Source organism: Ictalurus furcatus, chromosome 3 (assembly GCF_023375685.1).
Source record: "Ictalurus furcatus strain D&B chromosome 3, Billie_1.0, whole genome shotgun sequence".
In the NCBI taxonomy this organism is placed as follows: Eukaryota; Metazoa; Chordata; class Actinopteri; order Siluriformes; family Ictaluridae; genus Ictalurus; species Ictalurus furcatus.
In genome coordinates this window covers 4952898-4974646 of record NC_071257.1, presented here as the reverse complement: position 1 = coordinate 4974646, position 21749 = coordinate 4952898, and the positions used below count along the sequence as shown (strand labels likewise).

General features: G+C 37.6%; 2 protein-coding genes across 6 annotated transcripts; both read left to right on the top strand.

The window, feature by feature from the left end:
• Positions 1-739: 739 nt before the first annotated feature.
• LOC128605228 (glycine N-acyltransferase-like protein 3) lies at positions 740-15026 on the top strand. The gene is made up of 5 exons (XM_053620454.1): positions 740-834; positions 11484-11576; positions 12974-13082; positions 13195-13318; positions 14166-15026. The coding sequence occupies exons 2-5, from the start codon at positions 11502-11504 to the stop codon at positions 14575-14577; spliced, it is 720 nt and encodes a 239-aa protein (XP_053476429.1). The 5' UTR covers positions 740-834; positions 11484-11501; the 3' UTR covers positions 14578-15026.
• Positions 13269-21748, top strand: LOC128605226 (glycine N-acyltransferase-like). 5 transcript variants are annotated; one of them, XM_053620453.1, is made up of 7 exons: positions 13269-13318; positions 17144-17250; positions 18263-18339; positions 19609-19719; positions 19848-19956; positions 20395-20518; positions 20735-21748. In XM_053620453.1, the coding sequence occupies exons 3-7, from the start codon at positions 18265-18267 to the stop codon at positions 21126-21128; spliced, it is 813 nt and encodes a 270-aa protein (XP_053476428.1). In that variant the 5' UTR covers positions 13269-13318; positions 17144-17250; positions 18263-18264; the 3' UTR covers positions 21129-21748. The 5 variants fall into 5 exon arrangements, with proteins under 5 accessions (XP_053476428.1, XP_053476426.1, XP_053476427.1 ...); XM_053620451.1 differs by lacking the exon at positions 13269-13318 and adding an exon at positions 16758-16873; XM_053620452.1 differs by lacking the exon at positions 13269-13318 and adding an exon at positions 16855-16873 and having other exon boundaries at positions 17090-17250.
• The last annotated feature ends 1 nt before the right edge of the window (position 21749 follows it).

The window sequence follows — 21749 nt, the reverse complement described above, 5'->3', positions numbered from 1 at the left end:
AAAAATACGATTAAATTCTTATAGTGCCGCAAACTATGACGTAATGTTTTATATAATATATATAATATATATATATATATATATATATATATATATATATATATATATATATATATATATATATATATATATATATTATGGCAAGTGGTGTAAACAATTGCTCATTGGAAAACATTTGTTGGATAATCTAAAAGTCAAATCTTAAATCTAAAGTTCAGTTTTATTTATATCTATATTGGCTTTTGGGACTCCTTAACTAGAACTCAGACATTTATTTAACTGCATGGAGTGAGTCAGTCCAGTGTAAAGCCATTTCCCCCTCTTCTTGTCTTTTTTGTTCTGCATAGGTCTGGGCCAGCCAGGTCCAAGGTGTTGACTGCAGTGGTTAGGCCGCTAGCCATCCCTGATATGGGACAATGTAAATTGAAATTTACATTTGTCCATGTTCCCTGTATTTTCCTGGTTTATCCAGGAGTGTTCACACCAAGAAAATGTTCACAGGGAGTTTGTTACTTTACTGCCATTTGTGTTATTCGCTGTTTTGAAGCCTTGCTTATTGTGAACACTTTTAATAGTAAATCCACACTAAATCACATATAGTTAAAACGTTGTGCTTCACTGTTTAGGAGACCTGAGTGCAAAACTGCATGTGGTAATTGCAGTCCAAGCGGTACCATCCTCAGCAATCTCCAGGCTGTAGCCTCCAGTTGATGAGGGCTCCATCCAGAAGTAGGGTATCAGGATGGATCGGGCAGGTCCGGAGAGCAGAAAGGGTCAGGATCACTGGCATCTCCATAAAATCAGGTGTGGCTTGACAGAAGGAGAGAGGGAGAGGTAGGTAAAAAAGAGGGAACGATTATTAGGTATGCTTACTATCCCCTGATGGATAAGACTGTGTACTTTACGTAAAAGAAAGTCTATTCATGGAAAGCTTGAGTAAACAAATATATTTTCAGCCTAGACTTAAACACAGATACTGTGTCTGAGTCCCGAACACTAATTGGAAGGCTGTTCCATAACTGTGGGGCTTTGTAAAAGAACGCTCTTCCCCTTGCTCTAGCCTTCACTATTCACAAAATGATGATTTGCCCTTAGTAAAAACGATCACATCATTAAAAAAGTCTGGTTTCTGTATATGAGAGAAACAGGTCAACTATTAAAACTGAAATATATTGTTAAATTTTTCCAACACTTTGTCTGTTATTCCTAACACGGATTACTATACTTTAAGCCCCAATCATTTCCATATTGAAGTCATCTTGTGCAAAATACTGTCATGGATTTCCCCTGCTCCAGCACTCAATTGACAGCATGCACTTCTATTGTTTCTGTTTTTCTATTGTTTCAACATATTGTGTATGTTTATTGATTCTTGATTCGCCTAGTTTGTGTTGTTTGTAGATCGCTTGAACCTCACCTGTTCTTTGACTACGTTCTTGCTTATTATTTTGGATTTGTCTGCCTGCCTCTCTTAATAAAGCTCTCTGCACTTGCATCCTGCATTACCCTTGCATTTGTAACAAATACCTGCTGCCATTTTGGTTTAACAACTAGCACACTGAAATCTGGCCACTGGTCCACCAGCACATCTCTGTGGTCAACTTCTGCACGATTAATAATAGAAACACGTCCATACACCTGAAGACATAAAAAGTACAACATCTTACTTTAGCTATTTACGTCTTTTTTCTATTAAATGTTGCATTTGAACATTTTGTAAATTTATGCCTTTTTAAAAAAGAAATCAGTTTTAAGTAAATAAATCTATACCTGTTTTCTGTAGGCTATTTTCCTTCCTTTTAAACTGCAACCCTTTCCCCCTGGGACGTGCAGAAGGGGGGGGGGGGGGTTCTGGGGCTTCGAGCCCTTACCCTTTTTCTAAATTATTTAAAAGTGCCCTTCTCAACATTAATTAATAAACAATTATATTATGTAAAAAGCATTTGAATATAATATATTAATATATATACATATATTAGTTATACTATATACATATACTAACTTTCCACTAATATGGTAAAGGTAGTCCTGTAGCCTAAGTGATATGGAAAAATTGTGATTTTATCATTAAAATCTCAATTTATCTTTTTAAAATGAAATTCAGAAGGAAAAAAAATCACAAGCTGTGAGACTAAAAAGACAGTTCAGGAAGCAGTGCTGCAGTTTTATGGAAATCAGAGTGCTGCTGCAAAATGTAAATTTAATTGTGAAATTAATAGTTTTACTGACTTTACAATAAGTGACATACAGTGGGTGTGTCACTACAGTTGTGGATGGTAATATATGTAGTAATAGATAAATAGATGTAGTTTTTTTTTTTTTCATTTCATAATGTTTAAATTTTCTTTTAAAGATTCTTTGGATTCATCTCTCCACTAAAAGTTGCGGTGTTGTTTTAATTATTTCTATGAATGTAAAAATAAAATATTGTTAGGTTATATTAGTAGTGTCATTATCATATTCATTCTTGTGACCACACACGGTCTGTTTACAATGTCTACCAGGGTGATAAGAATATACAGTTAAATTAAAGTTTACAGACCTCTTGTGACCGGGGAAAGTAATGTCTGAGTGTTTCCAAAGCCTTCTTCAGCTCCTGCTTCCTCAACACCTTCATGATTCTGCAAAGCCCCTGCTGCTCACAGTCACATATACAATGCCACTGTCACATGTTTTGTGACACTCCTAATGTCAAACATAGCAAATTACATCAGAACATGCTCTTACAGAGCCACAGTTGAGGAATAATAAAGGACATTAGACATTGGATGTTTATTAACTTCCTTTCACTTAATTCTGAGAAGAAAGAAGTACTTTTACTAGGACCACATGTAGCTACAAGTAAGCTCTCTGATTACACAGTGACTCTGAATGGCCTACCTATTTCACCATGTGCCGCAGTAAAAGACCTTGGTGTGATGATTGACTCCAGTCTTTCATTTGATACTCATGTAGACAGTATTACTATGATAGCCTTATTTCATGTCAGAAATATTGTTAAGATAAGAACTATAATGTCACTACATGATGCAGAAATATTAGTTCATGCTTTCATCACCTCTAGGTTGGATTATTGTAATGCCTTACTGTCTGGATGTTCCATTAGTAGCATAAACAAGCTTCAGTTAGTCAAGAATGCAACTGCAAGAGTCCTTACTAGAACCACAAAGTATGACCACATCACATCTATCTTATCCACAATGTATTGGCTCCCAGTAAAATTTCACATTGATTATAAAATACTACTACTGACCTATACAGCACTGAACGGTGTTGCTCCACAGTGGCTAAGTGAACTTTTGGCCTTCTATGATCCGCCACGTCTACTTCGATCAAAAGGTGCAGGCTATTTGTTGGTACCTCGAATAGTGAAGGCTAGAGCAAGGGGAAGAGCGTTCTCTTACAAAGCCCCACAGTTATGGAACAGCCTTCCAATTAGTGTTCGGGACTCAGACACAGTATCTGTGTTTAAGTCTAGGCTGAAAATATATTTGTTTACTCAAGCTTTCCATGAATAGACTTTCTTTTACGTAAAGTACACAGTCTTATCCATCAGGGGATAGTAAGCATACCTAATAATCGTTCCCTCTTTTTTACCTACCTCTCCCTCTCTCCTTCTGTCAAGCCACACCTCATTTTATGGAGATGCCAGTGATCCTGACCCTTCTGCTCTCCGGACCTGCCCGATCCATCCTGATACCCTACTTCTGGATGGAGCCCTCATCAACTGGAGGCTACAGCCTGGAGATTGCTGAGGATGGTAACGCTTGGACTGCAATTACCACATGCAGTTTTGCACTCAGGTCTCCTAAACAGTGAAGCACAACGTTTTAACTATATGTGATTTAGTGTGGATTTACTATTAAAAGTGTTCACAATAAGCAAGGCTTCAAAACAGCGAATAACACAAATGGCAGTAAAGTAACAAACTCCCTGTGAACATTTTCTTGGCGTGAACACTCCTGGATAAACCAGGAAAATACAGGGAACATGGACAAATGTAAATTTCAATTTACACTGTCCCATATCAGGGATGGCTAGCGGCCTAACCACTGCAGTCAACACCTTGGACCTGGCTGGCCCAGACCTATGCAGAACAAAAAAGACAAGAAGAGGGGGAAATGGCTTTACACTGGACTGACTCACTCCATGCAGTTAAATAAATGTCTGAGTTCTAGTTAAGGAGTCCCAAAAGCCAATATAGATATAAATAAAACTGAACTTTAGATTTAAGATTTGACTTTTACATTATCCAACAAATGTTTTCCAATGAGCAATTGTTTACACCACTTGCCATAATATATATATATATATATATATATATATATATATTATATAAAGCATTACGTCATAGTTTGCGGCACTATAAGAATTTAATCGTATTTTTCCTGTTCCCTCTTTTCATTTTATCTGTCCTTTCCCTAATGCATCTATAATGACAGTTTTAAAAAAAAACCCCACACATTTCACTCCTTAATGAGTTCCCAAAACTGATTTTCCCTAACAAACATAGCCTGCATTTATAGCGCATTAACTGTGTGGTTTACAACCCTGTTGTGACTGGGGAAAGTAATCTCTGAGCACTTCTTCAGCTCCTCCTTATTCAGCACCTTCATGGCTTTATAAAAATATATTTTTTAAAAGTATTGGAGAATCCAGAGATAACCCACACGGACACGGGGAGAACATGTCAAACTCCAAACTGACAATAACCTGAACTCAGGATCAAATCGGGTACCCTGGAGCTGTGAGGCAACGACACTACCTGCAGAGATAGTATGGCATTTGAATAAGAAAACTGTCAGGAGAATTTTCATCAAATGTTATGATCAGGTGTAAACATACTCAACCTTAAGGGCCACTGTTCTTACATTCGTAATATTGGTACCCATTATACACATTTTTCATCTATATTTATAATAAACATTTTGATAGATTTATTATGTAAAACAATGTGAAGTGGCTTATGTACTACTATGTACTTATATTCAAGACTGTAAAATATAAAGCATGAAAAGATCTCATAATTATAGAGTTTTTTAACTTCTAAAAATTGAAATAAATCTACAGTAAGTCAATAATGAGGCAGAGAAAGGATAGAACAAAGCTGTATTACAGAAACCATACAGACGTTCCAGCCAGGGCTAGGTGCACCAGGAAAACATGCAGTTATGAACAGATTTGACTTCAGCATATTGTTTTTCATGTCATTTTATTTGTTATATGTTTTACAAATACTTTAACAACTACTCAGATTAGCATGGTCCTTTCAAAATAATTCAACGTTGTGATACCAGGTAAAGCTTATGCCTGTAGGACAACTGGTTCTCCTCCTCAATGAAGCAGTACACTGGGTAGCCCTCTGAAAGCAGTTTCTTTGCCATTGTGGTGACCAGGTCTTTGGCGTAGCCTTTCCGTCTGTGCTCCGGCATTGTGTACAGCATTCCCATCGCACAGGAAGCATAGCTCAATATCCATGACACCGGCCGACCCTCTGAGTCCAGCACACAACACCTGAAAGTGACCTTTCAGTTGTAAGATTAGATGGATTTTGCAGTTTCATCATGTAGCACACATGATCTTTGCTCATTGGCACGCTTCTGCTGGCTGCTACAAACTTTAGCATCCACTCGTCGCACAGATCAACACCTGAACAGATGTTTTATAGGTTTCAGAGTTAAATTAACTTATTCAACTGGAGGAATCTAAAGGAGAATGTCTAAATTCTTGACAAATTGAACGTAGGAGAATAACTTCTTTGTTTTGTGCGACACTGATTATTAGGAGGCTCTTAAAATGGCATAAAGAGAGGTCTGAGAAATTAATACTTAGATAGAGGTACTGCTTCCAGTCAGAAATGTCCGTTCCGACCAGTATGTTCCTGAGAGTTGTTTCATCCTTAGTAAAAATGCTTATGACTTTAAAAAGGTCTGATTTCTGTATGTGAGAGAAACAGCTCAACGAAAAACTAAAGGTTAGTTACACTTTGTTCGTTCTTTCAGTGCAGCATATTATACATTAAGCCAAAATCAGTTACATATTGAAGTCATCTTCTACCTGCTGCCGTTCTGGTCAGATGAGTAGCACACTGAAATTCAGCCACTGGTCCACCAGAACATCTATGGGGTCAGCGTCTATTCTATTAATTACACAAACATATCCATCTATCTGAAGACAAAAAACAAGAACAAAATAAATATACAGAGTTTTTCAATTTCCTGACTCCGTTTCCATTCGTGTGCATCAAAGGTGGTTTGGTCATGCTTAGGTCAAGGTGCTCTGGATCTCCTGTTCCCCCACTGCTACAGAGGTTCTGCTACGGTCCAAGATCAACGTGATTGTGTGATTATGGCCTCTGGCAAAGCTGTGTATCTACGGTGTACAATTTTGTCACCAGAAAAAAAGGTGAAAGCAGGTCAAAGTATCCCCACTCCCTCAAAAAGTACGGCAAAGTCCAAAGTAACAGGTAGAGCGAAGGTTTCCTGAGGAATCAAACGAAGACTTTGAACATAAACGTAAATGCTGCTTTTGTGTTTTAATCAGCTTTCATTTTTAAATTCATAACTTGAATTTACCGCTTGGTCCATTTCGGGAAATCAAATTGTGAAGGCTTAGCTCTAGGCGTTGCTTTGGTCTTCAACACCACCTGTCGATAAGGCGGACTAGCAGCAGGTAGAGATTTTGCATCGGTACTCTTCTGCTTTTCCTACAATTCCTGGATTTTCAATCTGGAATATCCAACCGAATTTGAACTACTGGATTTGTGGAAGCAAAACGAAATGGACCGAAATCTGCCTGCTAAATATCATTGGTGTTATTTTTAAACAAACTGAATATTTTGGAAAGTAACAGTCATGTAATGGATGCTTGAGGTGGATGCAATCGCAGTTAAGAGTGTTCATGGAGTGCTTATAATCCAGAGGGTATAGCAAAAACAACAACAGGCAGCAGTCAGACGATCAGGTAAGCGGCTAGAGCGGCTAGAGCGGCTTAGGTCAAGGTCAAAAGCAACTGAACATATTATTTTTACTAAAGACACAGTGCGTGAGCAGTCACTTTTAAAGGGTGGTGTGAGTGCACGTGTGATTGGAAACAGGTGTGTGTGATTAGTCCTCAGGAGAAGGTGACGTGTCTGTGTGTAATTTTGGGAGTTGTAGTCGTCGGCCATGTTTGTAGTTTGCGGTGCGTTCTGGGAAACGGAGTCGCTAGTTTGTCGTCACGTGACATGAACTTCGGAAGGTGAATATTGATTTTGAAATTTTTTAATAATGACAGTGTGAAATGTTTCCAATTGAAATATTCACAGCTTAAATATACCATGTTGAATTGCAGCTCCCAAAAATGCAAGCACTGTAAATACAATGCATTAAAATGCAATTCAACATGCTTTTTTGTTTCAAAGACGTATCATTATTTTACATCCACAGATGAAACCCTTAAAGGTTCTATGTAGAACCCTACAACAGTGTTTCCCTATCAGATAGGGTGCCAAGCAGAACCTAATGTGGAAGCTAAGAACCCTTAATAATTATACAATATAGCCCTTTTTTTTCTAAGAGTGTAGATGACTCTTATTTACATCGGCACAAGGGGGCGCCAACAAACCAATTTGACCAAACAAACATTTCTGAGCTAATAATACCTTATGTCTTATTATCTCAGAAAGGTTTGTTTGGTCAAATTGGTTTGTTGGCGCCCCCTAGTTACCGTTAAATGTGGCTCGGTATTGTTAATCGGATTCGGTAGGGCTGCGCCCCAAAGGTGGCTGCCTATGACGCCTAATGGATTGACCGGCCCTGGTTATAGATATGTAGATATAACACAGATATGTTAGCGGGTTGAAAGTGTTTGTACTGCTGTAACAATAATTTCGAAATTAATACTTATACTGATGAACTGCCTCCAGTCTAGAACGTCTGTCCTGTTAGTATGTTCCTGAGACATGATTTGTCCTTAGTAAAAATGCTCACATCATTAAAAAAAAAGAGTCTGGTTTCTGTAAATGAGAGAAACAGGTCAACTTTTAAAACTGAGATATAATGTTACATTTTTTCAACAATTTGTCTGTTTGTTTACAGAGAACATTAACAACTGACAACATAATAAACATTGAGTTGTTTTCTCATGGTTTTATTTGCTTTACATAATGCAAGAACAATGATATGATAAAGGAGGACGGGACGGCCAACCAATCATGGGGTACGTGTGGATAAGATAGTGAATGTGTGCTGAACACATTCAGCGAAGATCAGCGAAGAATATTCTACATAGACAATTATAATGCTGTGTGGTTTACAGACCTCTTGTGACTGGGGAAAGTAATGTCTGAGCGCTTCCTCAGCCTTCTTCAGCTCGTGCTTGCTCAACGCCTTCATGATTCTGCAAAGCCCCTGCTGCTCACAGTCACATATACAATGCTGTTCAACATAAATCAAGTCAAACATGTTTTGTGACACTCCTGAAGATCAAACATAGTCAGCAAATAATGAGTGATGAGACCAAGGTGGAGAAGTTTCGCCATCATGCACAGCGCCACGCTTGATGAAAACCAAACACATCATATCACCAAGAACAGCTTGTACCAAATGTCAAGCATGGTGGTGGAGGGGTGATGATTTGGGCTTGTTTTGCGGCCACAGGACCTGGGAATCTTGCAAGACAGGACAATGATCCCACGCACACCAGCAAATCGACATCTGAATGTCTAAAGAAGAAAAAAATCAATGTGGTTGAGGTCTGGACTTTGACTTGGCCATTCCAGCACACTGAGATGCTGTGGTGGGATCTTAAGAGAGCTGGACATAAATGAATGCCCTCAATCATCAATGAATGAAGCAGTGTTGTAGAGAAGAGTGGGCCAGAACTTCTCCAAAACTCCTACAGAAAATATTTACTTCAAGTTATTGTTGTTAAAAGATGTTCTAAATTATTGAATTATAGGGTGTACTTTTTCCCCCATCTGGTCTCTGAATGTTGGTGTACTTTTAAGAAAAAATGACTACATATTGAAATCTGTTGTGTTGGTTCTGTTAAGAAACGGGACTGGAGGCGGATGCAGGTGCAGGTCAAAGTCTTTATTAATTAGTAGACAAACAAACACAGGGAGCGCGGTCTCTACTGACTATACAAACGCTGGACATCTAGCTACAAACGCTGGACATCTAGCTACGACCGCTAGCATGCTACACGTTAGCACATACCGTCATACTTCCTCGACATGACAAATGCAAACCAAATAATACTGCGCGAAGTGCGCAGTCACGGAGGGGTTTAAATAGTCAACATAATCAAACCAAAACATGGACACCTGGGACAAATCAGAGACATGATCAGACTTAAATCAATATCCAAGCAGGAAGCAAACGAAAACAAAAGAGTCACGTGACCAGTCAGAAGCCGTGCCGCAGTGCCATCTGCTGGCCGTGGCGTAACAGGTTCTTTTTTGTTTTTGTCACTTTAGGTTATTTGTTTGTTTATAGAAGTTAGTGAGGACCACACAATTGTTATTTAGGCTCTGATAACTAAAAACATAGACTTGAAGGAGGGTGTACTTTCTTTTTTCCATGACTGTATAAATGTGCATTGATTCAACACAAAAATATAAGGTAATTTAACTATAAAAGGCAATTTAATCAGCTAAATAAATATAAATGTTTTGAAGAAGCCAATTCAACATAATTTAGTTCTTTTAATATTTATCCTATTTTTATCATGTTATTTTTGATTATGAACATCCAATCTAATGTACTTATGTCACTTAAACATTATTTCAATAGCTTATGTGTATACGGGGAATGGAAAATTCATTCTCGGGTGGTTCTCCTGGTGTGGCAGAGGTTCGGCCAGGCTGCCGTAGATCTCTTCGCATTGCGCGGAAACGTGCAATGTCCTCTGTTGTTTTCCCTGGGTGTGGATACGCTGGCCCATGTATGACCAGACCTATTATTGTAGTTTCTATGACAACCTTTACGGAGACCCACTAGGGACATCCCTAAAAATAAGAATAAAAACCTGTGGCCACGGGTTGGTAACGGGTGGGGAAGAGAACCCGATAATTGTGTGGCCACAATTTAGTAATCAGTGGGAACAAGATCTTTAAGTCATGGGCATTACTTGTCTTCAGCTTTCTTCAGCTCCTCCTTATTCAGCACCTTCATGGCTTTATAAAAAAATCATTTTTAAGTACTGGAGAATTCTGGAGATAACCCACACGGACATGGGGAGAACATGTCAAACTCCAAACTGACAATAACCCGAGCTCAGGGTCAAATCGGGTACCCTGGAGCTGTGAGGCAACGACACTACCTGCAGAGATAGTATGGCATTTGAATAAGAAAACTGTCAGGAGAATTTTCATCAAATGTTATGATCAGGTGTAAACATACTCAACCTTAAGGGCCACTGTTCTTACATTCGTAATATTGGTACACATTATACTCATTTTTCATGTATATTTATAATAAATATTTTAATAGATTTATTATGCAAAACAGTGTGAAGCACTCAATGGCTTATGTACTAGTATCTACTTATATTCAAGATTGTAAAATATTAAGCATGAAAAGATCTCATAATTATAGTTTTTTAACTTCTAAAAATTGAAATACACCTACAGTAAGTCAGTAATGAGGCAGAGAGAGGATAGAACAAAGCTGTATTGCAGAAACCATACAGAAACACTAATTGGAAGGCTGTTCCATAACTGTGGGGCTTTGTAAGAGAACGCTCTTCCCCTTGCTCTAGCCTTCACTATTCGAGGTACCAACAAATAGCCTGCACCTTTTGATCGAAGTAGACGTGGCGAATCATAGAAGACCTAAAGTTCACTTAGCTACTGTGGAGCAACACCGTTCAGTGCTGTATAGGTCAATAGTAGTATTTTGTAATCAATGTGAAATTTTACTGGGAGCCAATACATTGTGGATAAGATAGATGTGATGTGGTCATACTTTGTGGTTCTAGTAAGGACTCTTGCAGTTGCATTCTTGACTAACTGAAGCTTGTTTATGCTACTAATGGAACATCCAGACAGTAAGGCATTACAATAATCCAACCTAGAGGTGATGAAAGCATGAACTAATATTTCTGCATCATGTAGTGACATTATAGTTCTTATCTTAACAATATTTCTGACATGAAATAAGGCTATCATAGTAATACTATCTACATGAGTATCAAATGAAAGACTGGAGTCAGTCATCACACCAAGGTCTTTTACTGCGGCACACGGTGAAATAGGTAGGCCATTCAGAGTCACTGTGTAATCAGAGAGCTTACTTGTAGCTACATGTGATCCTAGTAAAAGTACTTCTTTCTTCTCAGAATTAAGTGAAAGGAAGTTAATAAACATCCAATGTCTAATGTCCTTTATTATTCCTCAACTGTGGCTCTGTAAGTGCATGTTCTGATGTAATTTGCTATGTTTGACATTAGGAGTGTCACAAAACACGTCACAATGGCATTGTATATGTGACTGTGAGCAGCAGGGGCTTTGCAGAATCATGAAGGTGTTGAGGAAGCAGGAGCTGAAGAAGGCTTTGGAAGCACTCAGACATTACTTTCCCCAGTCACAAGAGGTCTGTAAACTTTAATTTAACTGCATATTCTTATCACCCTGGTAGACATTGTAAACAGACCGTGTGTGGTCACAAGAATGAATGTGATAATGACACTACTAATATAACCTAACAATATTTTATTTTTACATTCATAGAAATAATTAAAACAACACCACAACTTTTAGTGGAGAGATGAATCCAAAGAATCTTTAAAAGAAAATTTAAACATTATGAAATGGAAAAAAAACCAAACTACATCTATTTATCTATTACTACATATATTACCATCCACAACTGTAGTGACACAGCCACTGTATGTCACTTATTGTAAAGTCAGTAAAACTATTCATTTCACAATTAAATTTACATTTTGCAGCAGCACTCTGATTTCCATAAAACTGCAGCACTGCTTCCTGTACTGTCTTTTTAGTCTCACAGCTTGTGATTTTTTCCTTCTGAATTTCATTTAAAAAAGATAAATTGAGATTTTAATGATCTTATATCACAATTTTCCCATATCATTTAGGCTACAGGACTACATTTACCATATTAGTGGAAAGTTAGTATATGTATATAACTAATATATATATATTGATATATTGAAATGCTTTTTACATAATATAATTGTTTATTAATTCATGTTGAGAAGGGCACTTTTAAATAATTTAGAAAAAGGGTAAGGGCTCAAAGCCGCAGAACCCCCCCCCCTTCTGCACGTCCCAGGGGGAAAGGGTTGCAGTTTAAAAGGAAGGAAAATAGCCTACAGAAAACAGGTATAGATTTATTTACTTAAAACTGATTTCTTTTTTAAAAAGGCATAAATTTACAAAATGTTCAAATGCAACATTTAATAGAAAAAAAAAACATAAATAGCTAAAGTAAGATGATGTACTTTTTGTCTTCGGGTGTATGGATGTGTTTCAGTTATTAATCGAGCAGAAGTTGACCACAGAGATGTGCTGGTGGACCGGTGGCCAGATTTCAGTGTGCTAGTTGTTAAACCAAAATGGCAGCAGGTATTTGTTACAAATGCAAGGGTAATGCAGGATGCAAGTGCAGTTGAGCTTTATTAAGAGAGGCAGGCAGACAAATCCAAAATAATAAGCAAGAACGTAGTCAAAGAACAGGCGAGGTTCAAGCGATCTACAAACAACACAAACTAGGCGAATCAAGAATCAATAAACATACACAATATGTTGAAACAATAGAAAAACAGAAACAATAGAAGTGCATGCTGTCAAGTGAGTGCTGGAGCAGGGGAAATCCATGACAGTACTTTGCACAAGATGACTTCAATATGGAAATGATTGGGGCTTAAAGTATAATAATCCGTGTTAGGAATAACAGACAAAGTGCTGGAAAAATGTAACAATATATCTCAGTTTTAATAGTTGACCTGTTTCTCTCATATACAGAAACCAGACTTTTTTAATGATGTGATCGTTTTTACTAAGGGCAAATCATGTCTCAGGAACATACTAACCAGGACAGACGTTCTAGACTGGAAGCAGTTCATCAGTCTAAGTATTAATTTCGAACTTCTTATTACAGCAGTACAGAGACTGCCAACCTGGAATGTGTTATCACTGCAACCTATAACATACCTGTGCTATATCTACATATCTATAACATATAGGTATTGACCTGCAGCATGAGGAAATGTTAAAGGCTGTAGCATTGAGCAATGGTGTACCAATGAACAAAATGATTACCAGCCACTTAATGAGCCTGGAGGATCCATCCAACCTTCCATCTGACAGGTAAGTGATTTACTCTCACTGTAACTGAATTACAAAAAAATTCATTCAGAGTAAAAACACTGCAAAGAATTTCACACTGTAAATAAATTATACAGTTGGTATTATCAGCTGCTCCTTTTAACCATTAATAAGAGCTCTTTGGAATGTTCAACCTGCTTCAACACACCCTTTTTAAAGCTACAGTGTTGAATCATCATACAGCTACCAAAAGCATTCTCCCTTTAAAGTCCCTTGTGTAGGTTGTTTTATTTGGGCCACATGTACATGGGGAAAAAGAAAGTACACCCTCCTTGTTTGGAGATGGCCTTATAACCCCTCACAGATTGATGAAATCTGTTGCTTTTTTGTTGTTGTTGTTGTAGTTGTTGTAACCTGATCAACTAACCAATTAAAATGTTTATTTATCAAAGAACAAAATGCCATACCTTTTATCTGTTTATAATAACCTTTAATATTGTGGACTCTAACAGTGACTGACACTGGAGACTCCTTCCATAAATTATAAATAAATGTTCCCTTACAGAAAGTTTCACCATATCAACAATTTTATGTTTTTCTTGTTGTTGTGTTTTATTTATAATTAGTCTTATATTATGTGGACTGTCTGCCATATAAGCCCCGTGTAATTTGCTATAACTCTATAAATGTTAACCTATTGAAACCAGCACATTAAGATAATGCTGTGATTTGCCGTACAGTCAGCACTACTGTCTGAGCCTGTTATTATATAAATTTAATCACTACCTTCTGACCAATTAGAGCTGAGAAGTCAGCAGTGCAGTGGTTTATATATAGCAGTAGTTAGTCAAACATAAAGTAAACCCAAACTCTCCTTCAACCTCTACAGGTTATCTATTCAAGTCTCATCAGTCAAGGAGTCTCATGTTGCTCTGATCAACAGCGCATGGAAGTTTGGCAAGGGTGAATTCACTGAGCCCCTGGTCAGGAGTATGATCTTGAATTACCCTTCATGTTGTGTACTTGACTCAGAGGGACAGCCGGTGTCATGGATATTGACCTATTCTAACTGTGCGATGGGAATGGGGTACACACTCCCAGAGCACAGACGGAAAGGCTACTCCAAAGCCCTGGCCACCATATTGGCAAAGAAACTGCATTCGGAGGGCTATCCAGTGTACTGCTTCGTTGAAGAGGAGAACCAGTTGTCTTACAGCCTCTTAAAAAGTTTAGGCTTCATTGTGGATCTGTCTTATAGGAATTCTTGGTTTTACTTCAATCAATTGTCTCTGACTCCATAAGTAGTTTGGGACAAGGAACATTCCTGTCATGATTGCACGATTGAAGGGGGTGCACACATTTATTATCTTGTCCACACGTACTCCATGACTGGTTGGCTGTCCACTCCTCCTTTATCATATCATTGTCCTTTCATTATGTAAAACGAATAAAACCATGAGAAAACAACCCAGTGTTTATTATGATGTTGGTTGTTACTGTGGTGTGCTCTGTAAACTTAACAGGTGTATATGCATATTGTGGAAACCTCATACCAAATGTCTACCAAAGGTCGAATGATATCTCATTTAAACAAATTTAACAATAAACCCAGCCTTTTAGATTATACATAAAGTGTTATTGTTTTTCTATTGGATTAGCAAATTAAATTCATACTAAACATTATTTTGTAAATCCCAAATAATGAAAAAAAGATAGACACTTCCCTGTTTCTCATGGTGGTGAAGCTGGGAATTGGAGCAAAACAACTTCTTGGTGGTTGCTTTCCTTTTCTTTTCTTTATTATTGGGTTCATTTTACCAATTCCGGTGGCCTATGACTACACCAGACAATCACAAAAAGTAAAACAAAATCTCTGTTTATGAGTTTAGGCTTCCAATATTTTTGAAAACTTGCAGCCTGCTGTCTAGCTAAAACTGTAGCTATCATAACATTATGGAATGCTGCTGATCAGCTCTCACTGTATTTATGGTGTTGAATCTTAGCTAATGTTACACTCTGGAGGAAGTAAGTAACAATTCACTTACTTAACCTTTATGTTACTCGCTGAAGTCTGAAATGACTAGTTGGTTTTAGTTGGTAAAAATTGTCTTTTCTGACGTTGGTGTATAAAATAAAGGTTAACCTCTATAAATGTGGGCTTCTCAGTCCCATACAGTCCCTGTCTCAGCTGAAGAGAAGCAGCCAGATTGCATGCTGCCACCAGCATGTTTCACTGTGGGTGTGGTATTTGTTAGGTGATAATAATCTTGGTTTTGCACCAAACATATATTTTACAGTTATTTTCTAAATTTACCACATGGTTTGGTGTGATTTAGGTGGGCTTGGATGTTTCTTTGTTTTTTGTGAGAAAGGACTTTCGTCTAGCTTCCCTACCCCACGGCCAAGACGTGAAGAACATGAGAGCTTGTTGACACATGCAGGGAGTGACCAGTACTTGCTACATATTCCTGCAGCTCTTTTAATGTTGCTGTAGGTCCCTTGGCAGCCTCCCTTATACATTTATTTCTTGTTCTTTTGTCAATTTTGGAGGGACATCTTGTTCTTGGTAATGTTACATTTTCTCTACTTCTTGTTGATGGCCTTCACGGTGTTCCATGTTACAGCCATGTCTGGGAAATTCGTTTGTACCCCTCTCCTGATCGACACCTTTTGATGAGATCCCGTACATACTTTGTCAGCTCACGGGTTCAGCAGTCAGATAAAACCAAGAATATGTCAAGAAAATCAGAGTCACATTGATGACAGATGTATGATAGTTACTTTTGAACATGAGTTTGAAAGTGTTTGATTAATTCGGAGCACAGTCACAATGCCCCATTATAAAAGTGTTTGCAAATGTTTCCCTAAAACATTTCTACTTGTATTTTTACTTGAATTTTGTTGGTTGCTATATCATGTTAATGGTGGAAGAAATATCTGACGTGACTTATCTTGCGTTATTTTAGTTTACAGTGCAAAAACCTGTCATTTTAACATGGGTGTGTAGACTTTTTATATCCACTGTTAATCCTACAAACATTCAACCACTCGTTCTTGAGATAACCCAAAGGATAAACACCACCTAGTGGTGGCGGCCTATGTGGGCAGAAATTGGTGGGAAGAAACTGCCTCTTGGAAATTATTTTGTACCCCTCTCCTGATTGACACCTTTTGATGAGATCCCATACACACTTTGTCAGCTCTTGGGTTCAGTAGTAAACAGCACAGCTGAAGAACCATCATTTCTACAACCTTTTGTTGTCATTCCCTGGTGTAAATAAACATGTTCACGTTTTTATTGCCGAAAAATTTTGGTTTATTATTAGACTACCACAGATACTGGAGCAACATGGGCCGCATTTTTTTATTTATTTGTCCGACTCTGCAGTCAGATAGTCTTTTTGTTCAATCACGTGTTACGGGTATGGAAAGTATTCCATACATTTAATATATAGAATTACACAAAAAATGTATACCCGAAGTGACTGTCTGTATGTGTGCATCTTCCCCTTTAATTTTCTGACTGCAGCGTGTGAAGGTTAACTTGTTGTCTTTGCACCTCCTCTTCCCTTTCCGCAATGTGGTTGCATGGGAGAGGTAGGATTTTAATAAGCTCTGATAAATCCAATTTCATCTTTGCCTTAAAAATCACTTTTAAACAAGCATTCTTTTTCTAAATCTTATTTATTACTTCCCATGTATGATTTATTATTTTCATGTTTTCATTTTAATTAAGGTTATGATTAGTTTTATGCGTCATCCGTGAACTTGAAGCACGTGTTAATTGCAGTGAACCTGAAATTTATTTTACAGATATGTTGAGGGCGAAAGCACACACTGTATGAGACTGTGTTATCTCTTTGTCAGAGAGTAAATGAAGAGTCGACCCAGTTGCCGTCTGCCTATTTAATTGGTTAAAAGAAAACACACAACGCAGACACCAACCAGTTACACTCACTTCAACAGGTAGACAGGTATGCTGAAACCACTAGCTCTTCTGCTAAGATTTTTGAAATATTAGCAGCATTTTATATGTTTATCGCCGGTTGTTTTCAAATTGACTGAGAGGGAATGTAAGTATTAGCTACTCAAGTTCATTACATTTACAGACATGCAAGTCACCTTGTTATATTGTATGTATGTTATATAGTCAGTAAAGACACGATGCTAAATAGACAGAGAGGACGTGTGTGTGTGTGTGTCTGTGTGTGTCTGTGTGTGTGTATGTACTTTGACTTATAAAGTAGCTCCTAATGCCACACAGATATGTGGCGAGTGTTTGCTGATACACTAGATTATTAAATGCGTTAATTACTAACAGTATTCATTCAGTGGTATTTTATTTTTGAAATAATTCGTTTTGGGAGAAATTACACTTTGGAGTAAGCTATGGTCACGTGATCATAAGCATAATGTATTCATCCATCCATCCATCTTCTACCGCTTACTCCTTCTTCAGGGTCGCGGGGGAACCTGGAGCTTATCCCAGGGAACATTGGGCACAGGGCGTGGTACACCTTGGACAGGGTGCCAGTCCATCGCAGGGCACAAAGCATAATGTATTGATAAGTGTTATTTTAAGTCTTGTTTTCATTTCTTTATATATTTATATTTGTTTTTCTGTTTTATTGGTTTTGTTGTGCCTCATTTATTTATTTATTTATTTATTTATTTTAAAATAAATTTGTCAATCTATATAAAATGTCAAGGAAGCACAGTTACGCAAATTATGTTATGTGTTATGGTGAGGACACAGCTGATGTTATTTCCAGACACACTCTCTCTTCCATCATGTCATGGCGATGAGAGGCACTGCTAGACCAGAGGTTCTTTTTGTCGGAGGTGTATATTGGTGTCTGTTTATTTTGAAAAAACAAAAAGTGGGCAGGACTTGGAAAAAGCCTAATGATCTTAAATAAGCTGTGCCAAAATAGCCTGCATTTCTGACATGTCAAAGCATGTTTTTTTTATTTTATTTTTATGAAGCCATGAAGGTGCTGAATAAAGGAGAGCTGAAGAAAGCTGAGGAAGCACTCAGACATTTCTTTCCCCAGTCACAACAGGTCTGTAAACCACACAGTTAATGCACTATAAATGCAGGGTTTGTTTGTTAGTGTCAGGTGAAAATCAGTGTTTTGGGAACTCATTAAAGAGTGAAATGTGTGGTTAAAAAAAAAAAAAAAAAATCATTACAAATGTATCAGTCTTTGGGTATTCGGGAAAAGGACAGATAAAGTGGAATGAGGAAACAGGAAAAATACGACTAAATTAATTTAGTGCCACAAATTATGACATGTAATGTATATATTTATGGCGAGTGGCTTAAACAGTTGCTCATTGGAAAAGTTTGCTGGATAATGTAAAAATCAAATCTCAAATCTAAAGTTTATCAGTAACTAACGTATATTGGCTTTTATGACTCTTTAACTAGAACTCTACTGTTATATAACTATAGAACGACTGATCTGTGAAGATTACATGACAGTTTTTGGATACAGGAAGCACAGTGTTCATAGGTCACTAACTGTACCTATAAGAAAAATAAAATATGTTAAAGATTGTTCAACACAATTTTGTTCTGACAGTCATGTTACACACAGACTTTGAACCTAAAGAAGAGAAAAGACTGAATGCCAAAAACTGATTTATTTGTCCATCCGATACAAAGTAAAACTGATTCTACTATTCTGAAGCCTTTCTGACGTCTTTGTGTGTAAATCACTCCGATATTTATATTGAGTGTTTACTGACACATCAAGAGAAAAGTGGTTTGAATGAAGCACGTCCAATCTGGAAGCAAAAAATAGTCACAGTATAGTGAAATATATGCTGGTGTTGTTCATGTCCATAAGAGAAAACTGAACAACAGCTAGAACAGGTCAGGATTGTGAGGCTTTACCCCAGCTAACACTAACAATCATGTTTCAGCTTTAGTAGAAATTTAGAATTGGGAGCAGTGGTGTCTCAGTGGTTAAAGGCTCTGGGTTACTCATCAGAAAGTCAGGAGTTCAGGCCTCAGCACTGCCAAGCTACCACTGTTGGGCCCTTGGGCAAGGCCCTTAACCCTCAATTGCTCAGTTGTATAAATGAGATAAATGCAAGTCGCTCTGGATAAGGGTGTCTGCCAAATGCCATAAATGTAAATGTAATGTAGAATGGTTTATTTATACCAAAACAGAACATAAGGGTTAATGAATCATTTCAGTTAGCAGAGGTCAATGTTAGAGTTATGATCTAATATATAATTTCAAGCATAAATTAAATACATATATAGGTCTTTTATAGATATTTTATATTGAATACATTATAAGAGGAATGGTTTATGTGTCTAGGTGTATGGATATGTTTTTATGATTAATCGAGTAGAAGCTGATCCCATAGATGTGCTGGTGGACCAGTGGCCAGATTTTAATGTGCTACTCATCAGACCACAACGGCAGGAGGTATTGCATGAGATAACTTTAGTATAAAATATCAACAAAAAGTAGCTACGGTGTAGCATAGTTTATCATATAAGGAAATATATAATATTTATAAGTTTAGCATATTGACCTGTTTCTCTCACATACAGAAAGCTGACCTTTTCAAGGACATGTGCGTTTTTACTAAGGATGAAACAACTCTCAGGAAAATACTGGTCGGGACGGACATTATTGACTGGAAGCAGTACCTCTGTCTAAGTATTCATTTCTCAGACCTCTCTTTATGGCATTTTAAGAGCCTCCTAATAATCAGTGTCTCACAAAACAAACAGATGTTGTTCTCCCTCCCATGATGTACATTCTCCTTCAGTTCATCCATCCATCCATCTTCTACCGCTTACTCCTTCTTCAGGGTCACGGGGAACCTGGAGCCTATCCCAGGAAGCATCGGGCACAAGGCAGGGTACACCCTGGACAGGGTGCCAATCCATCACAGTCCACGATCACATACACACTCACACACCCATTCATACACTACGGACACTTTAGACACGCCAATCAGCCTACCATGCATGTCTTTGGACTGGGGGAGGAAACCAGAGTACCCGGAGGAAACCCCCACAGCACGGGGAGAACATGCTGTCCTCCAGTTGAATAAGTTAATTTAACTCTGAAACTTATAAAACATCTGTTCAGGTGTTGATCTGTGCCACGAGGAGATGCTAAAGTTTGAAGCAGCGAGCAGAAGCGTGCCAATGAGAAAAGGTCATATGTGCTACATGATGAAACTGCAAAATCTATCTAACCTTACAACTGAAAGGTAACTGATTTACCGTTTTTTAATTTAATTTTGTAGTTATTTTTTTCCTACATCCTCTTTATCTTGCAAATAACAGAATATATACTATATATACTGAAGAGATTTAAAAAATATATTTTTTTACTGATGTATTTCTATTTAAAAAGAAATGGAACCTAGTAAATAGTACAAATGTTACCAAATATCAAGGTAAACCCACCTCTTGATCTACCACAGGTTTCCCGTACAAGTGTCCTCACTTAACGAGTCTCACGTTGCTCTGGTCAATAGCACATGGAAGTTTGGCATGGGTGAATTCAGTGAACGGTACATCAGGGACATGATCATGAATTTCCCTTCGTGTTGTGTGCTGGACTCAGAGGGTCGGCCAGTGTCATGGATATTGACCTATGCTTCCTGTGCGATGGGAATGCTGTACACAGTGCCGGAGCACAGACAGAAAGGCTATGCCAAAGCCCTGGTCACCATAATGGCAAAGAAACTACATTCAGAGGGCTATCCAGTGTATTGCTTCATTGAGGAGGAGAACCAGTTGTCCTACAGGCTCTTTACCAGTTTAGGTTTCACTAAGGATCCGTTTTACAGGGCTGCTTGGATTAAGTTTAATTAATCATGTTAGTTTATTTAGATTTTATTCAATTTTATACAAATGCTTCCCTCACCATTCCATTAGCTTTACCTGGTATCACAACTTAAAACTATTTTGAAGGGACCATGCTAATCTGAGTAGTTGTTAAAAATATTTGTAAAACATATATAACAAATAAAATGATATGAAAAACAATATGCTGAAGTCAGATCTGTTCATAATTGCATGTTTTCCTGGTGCACCTAGCCCTGGCTGGAACGTCTGTATGGTTTCTGCAATGCAGCTTTGTTCTATCCTCTCTCTGCCTCATTACTGACTTACTGTAGGTGTATTTTAATTTTAAGTTAAAAAGAACAACTAAATCTATAATTATGAGATCTTTTCATGCTTTATATTTTAGAATCTTGAATATAAGTAGATACTAGTGTCACGAATCAAGGATGGGTTCAGAAGCAATCGCAGATATATAACATTTATTATATAAACAAACAGCAAAACACAGACACTAAGACAACTAGGCAAAATACTGTGGCATGAAACGAAACAGGGAACATGGTAGTCTATCACAACGAAAGACAGAGAATCAGTGCAGACAATGGCTATATATACAAGAGTGCTCATTAACAGAAATGTGAATCAGGT